The sequence below is a fragment of the Petaurus breviceps genome, unplaced genomic scaffold, assembly GCF_028583685.1.
Source record: "Petaurus breviceps papuanus isolate PSGF00001 unplaced genomic scaffold, PetGlider_PUasm1.0 90594, whole genome shotgun sequence".
NCBI classification, from domain to species: Eukaryota; Metazoa; Chordata; class Mammalia; order Diprotodontia; family Petauridae; genus Petaurus; species Petaurus breviceps.
Genome location: NW_027187281.1, coordinates 4,243,949 through 4,259,422, shown reverse-complemented (window position 1 = coordinate 4,259,422; position 15,474 = coordinate 4,243,949). Strand labels below are relative to the sequence as shown.

Below are 15,474 nucleotides of genomic sequence, written 5' to 3'. Positions count from 1 at the left end.
GAGAGAGAGAGAGAGAGAGAGAGAGAGAGAGAGAGAGAGAGAGAGAGGAGAGAGAGAGAGAAAGAGAGAGAGAGAGAGAGAGAGGTAGCACACTGAGTTAGTTCATATACAATATTTAATCATGGAAAGGCACTTCAGTAGGACAATGAGCTTGGCCCAGAATTAGTAGGAGCAAATAAACAAGCCCTCAATACCAGAGGTCCTGGAGGTAACCGGAAGCTGCTGGATTTTATTGAGCAGGGTCTCATGATCAGACCTTCACTTTAGGATAGTCAATTTGGTGGTTGAATGCAGGATAGATTGGAGTGGGGAGAGACTTGAGGTTGGCAGTACAGGTGACAGGTGATCGGGGCCTGCACTAGAGTGGTGGCAGTGTGGGCGGAAAGACAGGAAATATTAGATGTCAGAGCAAAGGTGACACTGACAGGCCTTGGCAATAGCTTGGATATGGAGGGGTGAGAGATAGTGAGGAGTCCAAGATGACTTCTAAATTGTGAGCCTGAGGGATTGGGAGGATAATGTTGCCCTCTACAGCAATAGGGAAGGCAGGACTGGGGGAGAGTTTAGGGGGAAAATCATAGTGATGGGGTACAGGCTCTGGGGACCCCCTAGAACTCTCCTAGAATCTTCCCACTAGATTCCCACTTCCCACTCAGGCAGTTGCCTGAGGCCATAAATCTTTACATTATCACTATTCCCAAATCTTGGTGACTCTTAACCTAGCCTAGCCCTCCATTATCTGTTACCTCCTGATTGCCTCCAGCTGCTCCCCCACCCTTGATCCCATCAAAATCCCTTTGTCTAGGTTCCTGGGAATCTGACCTCTAGTCACCCCAGTCCCAGCAAGATCCTCCTTAGACTCCTCAAGATCCTCTCTGGACCCCTCAAGATCCTCTCTGGACCCCTCCTCCCATCACTCTAGACTACTAGACCACCCCCAGATTACCTCCAGGACCTCTGGTATAAGGGCCTGTTGAGCCCTTTTCAGGTCTGCTCATCCAACTTTGGTGTCCACCTGATTGACCAGAAACATTACAGTTTATGTGCAGCAACCACACCCAGTAAACTGTATCCACAGATGAAGGCAAACTGGGTAGAGGGTAACTGAAGGGCCTCAAACCCATTGGAGAGTTAGGGGAATGTCTACCAAGCATGTGAAGACTTCCTCCAATGGAAGGGGCCAATGAGAACAATTTGTTCCAATGGCTATGAAGAAGGCTAAAGCTCCCACTGTGGCACACATAGCGTTTGGTCAGACACTGAAGCCGCCAAGGTTATGCACTGCATCCTGGGCCATCACCAATCTTTCTGACTTTTGTCCTACCATAGTACTTTAATGACTCAGGGAGAGTAAGCCAAACAAGTCAAGACACCCTGTGAAGTCACTGGTCCTCTTTAAAATGAAGGACAATCTCCAGGAGCAAATACAAAATCCTAGTCTTTCTACACCGAACTTCCTGCTATATACTCTGGTGACAATGGCATCCTTACTGCTCCATGAACCAGACCCTCCAACTCTCCTCTCCAGGAATTCTCTCTGGCTGACTCCCACCTAGAATGCTCTCCCTCCTCTGTTCCAACTACTGACCTACCTGGTGGTCTTTAAGTCCCAAATAAAAATCCCACTTTCTACAGGATTCCTCTTCCAACCTCTCAACTCCAGTGGTTTCCCTCTTTTGTTTATTTCCTGTTTATCCTGTATATAGCTTTCTTTGTATATATTTATTTTTGCAAGTTGCATCTCCTACTAGATTGTAAACTCCTTGAGGACAAGGACTGTCTTTTACCTCTTTTTGTATTCCCCAGTGCTTAGGACAAGGCCTGACACACCACAAGTGATTAATAAACGTTTATTGGGCACCCAGCTAGGTGCTGGGCCTGATGTCAGGAACACCCATCTTCCTTAATTCAAATCTGGCCTCCGACACTTACTAGCTGTGTGACCCTGGGCAAGTCACTTAACCCTCTTTACCCTCAGTTCCTCATGTGTAAAAGGAGCTGGACAAGGAAATGATAAAACACTCCAGTATCTCCATCAAGAAAACCCCAAATGGAGTCACAAAGAGTTGGACAAGACTGAACAACAAATACTTATTGACTGCGGAAGTTTGAAAAGCTAAGGAACTTCTTTGGCCTTTGCAGTTTATTTGTCAACTGAATCGTGGTGCTCAAAGGCACAGAAACTCTAAGGACAATCGGAGAAGGGTAATGACAAGGAGCGGAGCATCTGAAGGAGGAGGGAAGAAGCCCTGAGAGGACTGCTTAATCAGACTAATGCTATAAATAGCTTCAAAAACTGCTCAAGATCAGAAACCCTATACCCCGAAGAGAGAGGAGTCTAACATGTCCGAGGGTTACATTTCAAACTTATGAAGCGGACACAAAGCAAAGCGAGGATGACCTTCTACAAGCCCGCGATGACCAAGTGTGGCAAATGATGCTTCTGTGTGTGCGGACAAGTGCATTCAACTCCAGTAAAATGTAAAGTCAGGCTGGCGAGCTGTCCTAAAAAAGCAGGGTGATTTCCATCCCTCCAAGCTTGGGCAAGTACGGGGGCGGCGGGGGGAGAGTTCCCCGCCTCTCCCCAAAGAAGGCCTATCGTGACACTGGTGACAGCTCCCAGAGAAGTACATCTGAAGGGCATCCCCCCACCCTCCTTCCGGCCCCCCCCCCACCCCCCCCCCCCCCCCCGGCCGAGGAGGCGGCAGCGGGAGTCCCGCAACGCCCGGCCGGGAAGGCGGCGGCTGCTCTCCACCACCGCCTCCGCACAGCTCCCTGCGCCTAGGACCCGGGAAGCAAGGGAGGACTGGACCAGGAGGCAGCTCAGGTTCCTGGAGAGGCCGGAACGTGAGGCCGAGCTCCGGACGAATGTCACCAGTGACCTCAGCGCCAGGGCTCAGGCTCCAGCCCTCCCCTGCGACCGCCGCCAGCCCTCCCTCCTCCTTAGGATCGGCAGTCAGTACCTTGGCTGCCGCCCGCAACGACGTCCGGGGCCCGTGGCTCCTCAGCACCGGGGCGGCTGAGAGCCGGCTGAAGATCATGGAGGCCGCCATTTCTGAACCAGAAGCCCACCCCGCCGCGATCCGCGCAGGCGCCTGAAGCCGAAAACAACCTGCGGGCCGGAGGGCTGCTCTATCTCCCCCCAATGACCTGGACGCCCCTCTCAGCCTTAGCTTAGCTGACTAAGGAAAGGAAGGGAGGAAAGAGGTGTGAAACTCTATGGTTGTCAGACGCCCTGGCGCCGCCTTGTGGGAGGTGGTGTTGTCGTGTAGCCCGAAAGGGGAATTACAGTAGGGGTGGGCGTTGCCTCAGCCTGTCCTGCCCTGGCCTGACCCAGCACTAGTCCTATGCACTTTACCCTCCCTGGCTGGGGGCCAGAAGTCTGTGCGCCGGCGCCATGATTAACAGGACTCAGTAATATGATTCTTATATTAAGGGGAGGTAGAATTTCTTGCCATATGGTGATTAGATTCTTGTGTCTAAAAGCCGCAAAGGAAGGATGTTTAGTGGTGTGAAAACAAGCACTAAGCCAAGAAAGCAGCTAAACCAAAAGCAAGAGCCTAGCCGTGAGGCACTATAATTCCGAGGGCATAAGAACAGAGCTCGCAGGCTCTCTGGCTCTCTCTCTCTCTCTCTCTCTCTCTCTCTGTCCTAATCTGTGATGTCATTTGGGCAGCTAGGTGGCACAATGGATAGAGTGATGAGCCTGGAGGCAGGAAGACCAGAGTTCAAATGTGATCTCAGACACTTAACTAGCCTTGTGACCTTGGACAAGTCACTTAACTGTTTGCCTCAGCTCATCATATGCAAAATGAGCTGGAGAAGGAAATGGCAAACCAATATCTTTACTGAGAAAATCCCAAACAGTGGTCACAGAGTCCATCTAAAAAAAACAACTGAAATGACTGGAACCCACCCCACCAACACCCAACTTTCCTTGAACTTTCCCACCTGCCCAAGTCTCTGGCATCCGCCTGAGTCCTTACAACTGGACTTTCATTGTGGCCCAGACCTCCAGGTCTCTGTCCCCACTAACCTAGTCTAGTCCTTCATTGTCTGTTACCTCCTGATCCCTGGCCACTTCCCACCCTTGATTTCATCTAGACCCACTCCTTCGCCATGGTATATAAGTGTCCATCTTGCCCCCATTAAATGGCTCAGATTCAGTCTGGCCTGCTTGTCAATACAAGCTTCACAAATGCTCAGATTCTTAAAATCTGGCCAGTAGTGAGTGCAGACTCACTAGAAATCTTGCCAACTCCAAAGGCGTTTTAATAAACCTTGTCTCTGGAAAGAAGGCTTGAGTCAAATTCTTTTGAGAAAGGACCCATATCTTCTGCCCTTGAATTTCGGGGTTCCCAGCACCCCTAGACCTCAACAGAATGACAGTATATCATTGATGTACAGGGAACCCCTGGTGAAAAAAAACTAACCTCTGCCAACACAGGGCATCCCCTGCTAGGCCACTTAGAGTCCTTAAAGTTGTCTGCAACACTGAGAGGATAAGTGACTGGCACCCATTGTCGAAGTGGATGAGACAGGACTTGAATTGAGGTCCTCCCTGAACCCTGCTCACTAGTCACTATACCAGACTGCTTCCTCTCTGTTCATGCTTATATAGTGTTTTAAGGTTTACAACCCCTTATAGAAACCCTGTGAGATAAGTGTAACAATTATTATTATTCCCTTTTTTTTTTAAAGCAATCGGGGTTAAGTAACTTGCTCAAGGTTACATGGCCAGGTGTTTCTGGGTGGGTGCTAAGTGTCTGAGCCCAGATTCATCCCCAGGTCATCCTGACTCTGGGGCCGGTGCTCTTACTCACTGAGCCACCTGGCCACCCCTAAGCAATCAGGGTTAAGTAACTTGCTCAAGGTTACATGGCCAGTTATTTCTGGGTGTGGTGCCAAGTATCTGAGCCCCAGATTCATCCCCAGGTCATCCTAACACTGGGGCCGGTGCTCTTACTCGCTGAGCCACCTGGCCACCCCTAAGCAATCGGGGTTAAGTAACTTGCTCAAGGTTACATGGCCAGTTATTTCTGGGTGTGGTGCCAAGTATCTGAGCCCCAGATTCATCCCCAGGTCATCCTAACACTGGGGCTGGTGCTCTTACTTGCTGAGCCACCTGGCCGCCCCTAAGCAATTGGGGTTAAGTAACTTGCTCAAGGTTACATGGCCAGGTGTTTCTGGGTGGGTGCTAAGTGTCTGAGCCCAGATTCATCCCCAGGTCATGCCGACTCTGGGGCCAGTGCTCTTACTACATGGCCGCCCCTATTATTCTCTTTTTACAGGTCAGGGAACTGAGGTTAAAAAAAAAAAACTAATTTGTCTGAGGTCATATAAGTATTAGAGCCACTAACTCATGGCTCCTGTCTCCAAATCTCAAGCATTTTCCACTATGGTATAGGACAATAGAGTAATAATAGCTTGCTAGTAGCTAGCATTTATATAGTGCTTTATGGTTTACAAAATACTTTGCATATGTAAAATTATTTGAACCTCACAACAACACTGTGAAGTAAGTGCCATTATTTTCCCCATTTAACAGATGAAGAAACTGAGGCATGGAGATGTTCACAATCACATAGTGATAATCATTAAATATCATACTTTTGGCCAAAGTCTGAATTAATGAAACAGACTGCTTTGCCTTCCTTAAAAAGGCCTTTTTCTGTGTCAGCAGCTCCAGAGACCAGATAAGGCTGAAAGTAGGGTTTCCCCCTATTTTGGGACATACTGCATCCTGAGATCATAAATTCCAAATGGACCCTGCTATGTCTTTGCTCTCTGAGTGAGCTCAGAGAATACCTCTTCTTATGTCCACAAAGCCAGACGAGGCTTACTTTATGGCCCTTATGGATGAGACCATTAACTAAAGGCATTAACTTGAGTAATGGGACTTTTTCTTATATTAATATTTTTTGGACATATACTATTTTATGGAATGTTAATGGTAAAAAAACACAGATATCCTGAATCATAATTTCAATTGACTTTTTGTCAACTCTCTTGTTTTATTGTATTTACCATCTATTCAATTAAGAAAATTCCTTTCTCATACAATGATTAAACATTTATGGAGATCAGAAATTTTTGTGACGTAACCACCGTGAATTGGGATGGTTCTAAAATGTATTTAAGCTTTTTTATTTCTTTGTTTAGTAGTCAGCCTTAGGCTGGCTCCTTGTACAAGTCTGCTAGTTTTAAGGGAATAAATGCTGTAACTGTATATTACTATTTGTTTGCCTCCTTTAACCAAACTTTTAAAAGGTTGACAACAGCCAGTAAGTCTGAGGCACAATTTGAATGTAGGTCTTCCTAACTCCAAAAGTTTTCTAAAGGAGGAAAGGACAATGTAAATCCTTTAATGAGCAATCAATCAGTCCAGAAGATATAAGTAAAGCCCCAGAGTCACAGTCATAAATACAAAGGCCCCTTTTGCATTGACCCCCTTGCAATAGTAAGGGAATTTGAAGATCTTCCCTGCCCCTTAATGGGCCTCAGTTGGAGTCTAACAAGAAAAGCTTGCTAGGGAGAGGCTTGTTTTTCAGGAAGGCTCACATCTTGTTACTTTGTAATTAGGCAGTGAGTCACAAAAGTTGTGATGTTCTCTGACACTGGAGAGAGCTACCGTGTTTCCCCGATAATAAGACACTCATTATTTTTTTGGACAGAAAAACACCAGAGGGCTTATTTTCAGGGGAGGGCTTATTTTAATGAACATTGACAGCAATTTTAATAAACAGGTAAATGTGAACAAAAAAAAGGTACCTTTATTCAATAAGCAAATCACTGGGGAAAAACAGGATGACGCGCTCACTGCTGCAGCTCTGATTGGATGCAGCTCGGAGCGCGGCGTGCATTTCATGGGGGGGGGGAGTAGCGCAGGGGATCACCTTCACTACAGTAGCAATCTCAATAGGGCTTATTTTTGGGGGAGGGCTTATTTTAGAGGAATCTTACACAGTAAGGGGAGGGTTTATTTTCGGGATAGGTCTTATTATCGGGGAAACACGGTATATATACCTCTGAGGCAAAGTTTTGGTTTGGGGCTTGCTCATGGGAAGAGCTGTGTGATTTGGCCAAATGAGACTCCAGACAGCCATTGAACCCCTCAGCTTTGACAACCCAGATGTTGGTGCTTCTCTCTCTGGTAACTAACACTGTATGTATGTAATGGTCAGACATCTGGAAGCCCTGTCTGTTGGTCTATTGAATTGTGTTTTTTTCCCTGTATTTTTTGTCTGCTTGTAATTTCTATTTGTATTTTCTGAAGTTCAGGGTGCTGACTTTTTCCCCTGAACTAAGTGAATATCTGTTTGATTAAAGTAAGATTGTTAACCCTTTTTGAGTTGTTTTCCTTTAGAAAAGCAGATCAAAGAGCCTATGTTAGCAGCCACCCTGGGTATGCTAGGCACTTGCTGATAGACCCCTCCACAAATTCTGTCTTTACCTGCTCCCCACATGTGTGAGTGTAGATGGGCCATCCTTTTCCGTCTTCTTTTCCACAACCTGCTGGCTCATCATGGTTCGGTAACAAAGCTACCCAACTCAAAAGTTTTTCGAGCCAGGACAAATCTCTAGAGTCTTTCAATCCTTCCATGCTAAGACTGCTGAATTTGGAATCAAGGAACCAGAGTTCAAATGCTGCTGCATATCTCACCTGACCTTGTGCAAATTATTTCACTTCTCTCAACCTCATCTTCTTTAGGTGGGGACTAGATTGTCTCAGAGGACCCTTCCAGCTCTGGATCTATGACCCTGTGTGATTCCTAGTGAAAAAATTAGATCAAAATCCTCCAGAGGAAACAACTCAACAAGCATTTATTCAGTGCCTACTAAGTTTGAGGTACTATTCCCAGCACTGAGGATTCAAAAATAAAAACACTCTCCCTCCTGAGGGGCAGCATAGCATATGTCTAAGAATAGCTAACATTTATAGAGGACATTTTAACATTATATATATTATATATATAACAACATAACATTATAGAGAAGATTTGCGATGTTTTACGCGTTACCTCATTTGACCCTCACAACCACCTCTTGAGATAGGTTCTCTGCCATGATCCCTATTTAACAGATGAAAAAACTGAGGCAAACAGAGGTCAAGTGACTTGCCTAGGATCATGCTGTTAGTAATTGTCTGAGGCCAGATTTGATTCCAAAGCCAGCACTTTATTCACTACACTATTGGCAAGCTCTGGCTCATATTCTCAAGGCCAAGCAAGTTACATCTTCACTCAGGATCCCAGAGGAACCTAAGGAGTTTGGATGGGCTTCTCTACTGCTCAAGCCCCCACCAGCTATGTTCTCTTTCCCCCATTGTTGGGGGCCAAGTGACTATCCCCTGGTAACATTTAACTATTAACATAAAGTAGCTTTTACAAAAGGATATTTCAAAGACAAAGTCACGAACACAAATATTTCCCCCAGCACTTCTAGGGCATACTAATCTCTCTCCCATCTTGGTCTCTGGGAGGGGAATAGATTGAAATTAGTTCAATTCCAAGGTAGCATTTGTCCCCACCCAGTCCTCATCCAAAGGCAGCACCTCTGCTAGATGAGTCATTTTCTCAGCTTCTGCTGGAGGAATAATCCAATGATCCTCCCAATGAAGGATCTTTGCTCCTCAGAGCATTGGTGCAGGACTGTCTATAACATTCAACCTGGGCTTAAACTTCCAGATTCCTGTGATGTGCTCTCTCCACATTTCAAAACTCCCAAGGTCAAAATTTCCATTCCCTTCAGCAATTGTGGTTTGTCCTTTGTTCTGGAAGAGGACCATATCAACAGGAAGAAGATGCCATGACTTGCAAGTGAATTGGATTTAAGTGAGGGAGGGCTGTGCAATGTCACCAGTCTCACTTTCTCCTTTGGAGCCATCTGGCAACCAGATACAGATCAGCACAACTGGAGATGACCCCCCCTTCACTAGAGATAATTAGCAAAGGAGTCACTGAAATCCCCCAAAAACTGAGGCAAAGAAACAGGAGCTGAAGCTAACAGACCTTTTCAAATACCTCCACAGCTAATCAAAAAGCTTCCTCAACATTTGTTGTCAGCCAGAACTAGTCAAAAATGTCTATGCATGCTCCACAGCCTATCTCTTCAAGTTACCTCTCTTACAAATAATCATTACTCTCCCAGGAACAAGCTTTCCGTGTTTTCTGGGTGGAAATATGTGTTCTACACATGCACCAGACCCCCATTCCAAATGAAAGGGACAGTTTCAGAAAAAATATCAGAAAACTTATAGGAACTGTTACAGAATAAAATGAACAGAACCAGATGAACAAATTATAAAGTAACAATATAAAGACAAACAACTTTGCAAAACTTAAGAATTCAGATCAATGCAATGACCAAACAAGACTCCAGAAGACCAGTAATGAAATTTTGCTGCATACCACCTGACAAAATTTTAGCTGATGGACTCAAGATGTAGAATGAGGAATACGTTTTTGGACATGGCCAATATGGAAATTTGTTTTGCTTGACTATGCATATATGTTAAAATTTTTCTTTTTCTTTTTTTTTTTACTTTTTTTAAGTGGGAGGAGAAAAGGAGAGAAAATAAATGCTTGTTAATTGAAAAAAAAAAATAGGTCAAAAATCCTCCTCTTCAACATGGCTAGCCAACCAGACACATTTATAGAATGTCTGTGCATGATTGTAATGTCTTTCTAATTCACTTCCCTTATATATTATTGTAATTATCCTGGATGCCCAAAAATCACGCCTTGTTCCTTGGAACATCACTGTTTCACTAGCTGCAAACTCAGAAAGACTAGGATATTAAGGGAGGCTCCACTCCCTTCATACTTCAGTCATAATGCTGTGCTGGCTGCAAGCCTTAACTCCTGAATATTCTAATGCTGAGGCACCGTCTAGACCTTTTGAACTCACAAGGTGAAAGGTTCCCCTCCCTTTATTGGTCACTGTGAGCTAAAGGTGGCACCAAGATGTCCCAAGAGCACTGAGGCAAAGGAGGAAATGATTCAAGCTGATGGTAGTTTATGAACACCTCCATGGTCAAAAAGCCTCCTCTTCAGCTATGGTTAGTTGACCTAAACCAGTTACAGAATAATATGCACATTCCACAGTCTTTCCATGGCATTACCATTCCAGTCCATCAAAATTCTCTTGAAAATAGGAAGCAGGCTACCCAGAGTTTCCACATCAGGAGAAGCCATTAGAGGCACTCTGCACACAAACCAGACCACATATTATACTGAGATGGAATAATACATTGTCTATGTTCATTTTCATTTTACTCTATGTACAATAATCTTTAAGGTGTTCAAAGAGATCTGAGAGAGTGATTATTGTAAAGCAGGGCAGAGGCAAAATATAATTGTATTCAATAATTTAGCATATCGTTTTTTCCCTTAGAAATACTCATTTCATGTGATATTTGTTAAATTCAGAATAAAATAAAAATTCACTCCATCCTTTAGATAGGGACTTGGGACAGGAAGAAGATAAAATGCAATTTCTGAACCAAAAAGGCAAAAATCATTGCGATCATTCTGAGACTGGGAGTGCACATATTCAGAGATCTAGGCAGGCAGGATCTGCTCATTTATGTGTAAGGATTAACTGAAAGCAGCTTGGGCTAGCAGCAAAGGAGACAATCATCTAGTGGTTAACTCAAATATTACATACAGAGTTAATTCAAACCACTTGGCTGGATTTTCCCCTGGGTGACAGAACATAATGAACAAACAACCCAAAGCAAATGCCATACTGTCACATGTGTATGCTTACTTAGCATTAGGTGTTGTCACATAGCATGTCTTCCTATGGCCTGGCAGAAAGAAAATTTCTCACTTTGCTCTAGCTAGAAGGGATGACATAGTAAAATGAGGTTCATATGAATTGTGGTGTGATGAATAAAATTCCATGAGACAAAGTTCTGGAAAAGGAAAATCAATTTATTAATTAGGCTAGCAAATAATTAATAAATCAAGACTAGTGGTCTCTCTCTTGGCGACCAAAGATGAAAAGATGGTATCTTATATCACCTTAACTATATGTTTCCCTTCTGAAAGGGTCCTTCCCTGACAAGCAAATGGCAACCTTGATTGGTGGATATTTAATGAGAGGGTGGGCTAAGAATTCTCAGTCCCTTCGAATTACTTCATTGTTGGTGGGATGGAGGGAGTTGGTGATATCAGCTGAGGAACAAAGCCTGGTCATGAGCTTCAGCAGCCTCCAGAAATCTGGGCAAGAACTATTCTGGCTTGATTTCTCTTTTGTGAGCTAGGTCATCACCCCAAACTCTAATGATGGGAACAAGGTCACACAAGTAAGCAGCTCTTGGTAGAGCTTTACCAGTTCTGTTTAGTTTCTGTTTACAAGGCAAACAAAAGTAAGGTCCACTCCAGACTTTGGGAGAGACAGGAATGAAATGACATTTCTCAGCTAAAATGGGCTAGGAGGGTTTTCTCAGCAAGCTAGTATAAGAAATGGCCTTTTAAACAGAAAAGGGAATGCTGAAAATTAATAATAATAATCAAATGACTGAGGTAACACCCATTTAGTGTTAAGGTTGGGTAAGAAATGAGGCAGATAATGGCCTCTTTTACCTAGTAAAAAAAAAAAAATCAACAGGGCAGAATTCACCTAGATCAGATTCTCCACTCTTTAATCAAAAACAAGCTTTCCCAGTTGGGTAGGATCCTGCACAAGATGGAGAATATTAATCCAATCTCATCATCAGCTCTGTCCTTCAAAGACTGCCTTGATCTAGTCTTTAAAGAAAAAGAAAGGGGGCACAGCTAGGTGGTGCATTGAATAGAGCACTGGCCCTGGAGTCAGGAGGACCTGAGTTCAAATTCAGCCTCAGACACTTAACACTTACTAGCCCTGTGACCTTGGGCAAGTCACTTAACCCCAATTGCCCTGCCTTCCGCCCTCCAAAAAGCAAAAAAGAAAGAGAAAGGGATAAAAAAAACCTGAATCCCTCCAATATTTGTAAGTGGTTGTTAATAATCTTTGTTGACATTGTGTTTTATCAAAGTTAGCTAAATAACCTCATACATGCTGACCAGAGATAAAAACATCATATAGTCAGAGTTCATGTATATGAAAATAATAAATGATGGAAAATTGCTTTTTAAAAAAATTTTTATCACTTTATTGTAGATTTAACTGTTACTTAAACAATGATAAGGGGCATGATCTAGGCAGAAAAGTAAGAACTGCATTCTGGGCAATATTTTTGACACCATCTTGAATGTGTCATTATGTTGGACTTGGGGTCAAGGATATCCAGGTTCAACTTCCACTTCTGATATTTACTACCTGTGTGACCATAAGTAAATCTGTGCGTTTTTTCCTTCTCATGAACCTTAACCCTGTAATCCTCCTTTCATCTTCCATTCCAGAGTCTGTATTAATGTTAGAAGCTGTTAAAACGAAATTCCTAATGCAAAATAATTATCTGATTGAAGCAATTCCATTTTTTTTGATAGTTCATGTACTTGTCTGGGGGCTAAAATTTCTCAACTATGGTTTATATATTTTGGTTCTGTATGATTAATAAATTTACATTCCTATTTACAGTGAAGGACCTATGAAAGTATAAATCATTGGGTAAATGCCATGATGCTTTATTGCCAAAGCTTTATTGTTTTAGCAGGATACTTCCAAGATCATGAGAACCTTGCAATGTGTGTAAGAGAAGGCATATTTCTAACATTTCTGTTAGAAAATACAAGTACAATATAAAGAGGTGCCTGGCTAGCAGCAGTGAGTTTTTAAGAGAGTACCAAGCACAATAAAATCAAACCAACAGAAAAGACCTTAATGACCTAGACTTCCGCTTAAGTTGGCAATGTAAAAGGTCCTCAAGGAGGCCAGTCACATATATACTCCAGCAAATGGTTGGTTTAATCAAATAATGGTTAAAAACTTCAGAGAAAAACAACAGTAGGAGTCTTTATCCTGCCCAGAGCAGTACAAAAACATAGAAGCCTGTAGACATTAGGAGAGGGATGCCAGATGGGAAGCCAGCACAAGCACAGGTGAACTGACCAGAGAGTGACAGCACTATGATCAGAAATGCATGTGTGGCATAGGAAGCTTCTGACACTCTGATGGGGTTGCTCATGGAAAAACAGGAGCTCACAGTACTCTGACCAAGAAGCTCCAAGGTGGTTGGGCAGGGGTGGTGGAAAATATTGGGACCACGCTCAAAAGTCTACAATGTTCTGTCAAATCTTCCAGGGAGGCTTAAAGACCATATGGTATGGTCCCAAGATGATCCACTGGGACCTTAACAACATAGAGTTCTAACCCATAGCAATCCAGCAGGGACTGAAACCTGCTGGTGCTTTGAATACAGATATACCAGGGAAGTTGCAAACTAGGATCAGAAGGCCAGGAAATTGAGGTAAAAAACAAATGTCATCCATGAGTGAAGAAGAAAGAGCCCAGACCTGGCACAAATTCCCAAACCTGGATACAGCAAGGCTAAAGGAAAGCCCAGAAGGAGCATGTGTCTGGCAAATGAAACCATAACCATGTTAATTGTTTTGGCTTTATTCCTTGTTTTGCAGATCTATTTCTTTCAAAAATTACTACATTTACACAAACACAAGAATCAAACAGACTAGAATAGCTTTCATGCCAGATTTGCTGGCTGTACTATCCTGCCTGAAATCCTGGCTCCAAGGTCATCCTGTCTGTAATCCCGGAGTCCCATCAGGATCACCCTGGACACTATTCCCATTTCTTTGAGTCAGGGAAAAAGAGAGAGAACAGGTGATAAGTCCTTCACTTCTCACCAGTTCAGTTCATGGCACCCGTGCTGTGGTTGAATTATCATCTTCACCCTCTGGATGCAGGAGATAGATTAGATTAGTGATAGATTAGGTGGAAATAAAAAGAAGTGATAAGACTTTAGGCAGAATTAATATAAATCATTCTACAGAAGTGCAGTTTTTTAAAATTCAATTTAATTTTAGTACCACATTCTCTTCCTCCTATCTTCCCTCCCCACCACTAAGAAAGAAAAAACAAAATTCATTATATTTACAATCAAGCAAAACAATTTTCAAAATTGGTTATGTCAAAAGGAAAAAAAAGGTCTCAATCTATATTCTTAGTCTGCTACTACTGTCAGGAGGTGGGTAATATGCTTTATCATCAGTCCTTTGGAATTGTGGCTAGTTATTGGGTTGATCACAGTTCTCAAATTTTTCAAAGTTGTTTGTCATTACAGTGCTGTTGTTATTGTGTAAATTGTTCTGGTTCTGCTCACCTTACTCTACATCAGTTCATATAACTCTTCCCAGGTTTCTCTGAAACCATTTCCTTCATTCTTAGAGCATAGTAGTATCCATCACATTCATATATCATAACTTGTTCAGCCACTCTCCAACTGATGTGCATGGTGCAGTTATTTTGAAGAACTAATATATTGCAAATTTAACAAAACTCTACTCATCAGGAAGGCTAACAATGAACAAAATACCAATCATTTGACAGGGTAGAGGGGGGGCTGGTTTGGAGCTGACAATCATCATCTAGAGTCAACCATAGAAAACAAAAGAGCATTTAGAGGGTTCAAGGAAAACTTTGTTAGCTATTCAGGATGTTTAGGGCTCATTTCATCCTGAAAGGCAAGCGACCACTGAAGTCAGACTCCAATCAGTGTCATCTAGAGCAAGGGTTTTTAACATGGCAACCAGTAAAATGTTTTTTAAAACATATATTGCTGGAGGTGGCTAGGTGGTGTAGTGAACAGAGCACTGGCCCTGGAGTCAGGAGGCCCTAAGTTCAAATCTGGCCTTAGACACTTAACACTTACTAGCCATGTGACCTTGGGCAAGTCACTTAACCCCAATTGCCCTGCCCTCTCCTTTTCAAAGAGCAAAAAAAACCCCCAAAACCACATATATTGCGATAACTGATTTTAATAGTATTGGTTGCCTTTATAACCTAATATATCTTGCTTTCTAAATTTAAAGACATTATTCTGAGGTGTCTCAGCTCTGCCAGATTGCCAAAGGGGTAAATGGCATAAAAAAGTGGTTAAGAATTCCTGATCTGGAGACTAACAATTTTCTTTAAAGAATCTTTATCTGAACTATCTACCAAGTCACATTCTCTACTATATGAGAATATCTTACAATTAGACAGGACTTTGAAAAGTCCTCATCTCGTTACCCTTTCACCTGACTACTGGGCAGAATTCTTTGGAGTCAAGAAGTCCTGAGTTTAAATCTAGTCTCTGAGATTTATAAGTTGTATGACCATGGGCAAGTCACTATCTGCACCCTGTCTGCCTCAGTTTCCTCATTTTAAAAATTGGGATAATAAAACTTGCCTCCTAGTTGTGAGAATTGAATTAGATGTAAAAACTCTATTTAAATGTTAACTATTATTAATGGTAAGGAACATCTGATAGTAACCAGTGAGTGGGACAAGTGAAAATACCAAACTTGAGCTAGGCTTTAGTCTTGA

At 43.0% G+C, this 15,474-nt stretch overlaps 1 protein-coding gene across 1 annotated transcript in view; it reads right to left on the bottom strand.

Annotated features, from left to right (window-relative positions):
* Nucleotides 1-3,236, bottom strand: part of SUCLA2 (succinate-CoA ligase ADP-forming subunit beta) — a 37,122-nt gene extending 33,886 nt beyond the window's left edge. The window contains exon 1 of the mRNA XM_069063686.1: nt 2,964-3,236. Within this exon, the coding sequence (XP_068919787.1) occupies nt 2,964-3,053 (90 nt within the window). The 5' untranslated portion in view covers nt 3,054-3,236. The remainder of the gene's footprint in view (nt 1-2,963) is intronic.
* Nucleotides 3,237-15,474: the final 12,238 nt, after the last annotated feature.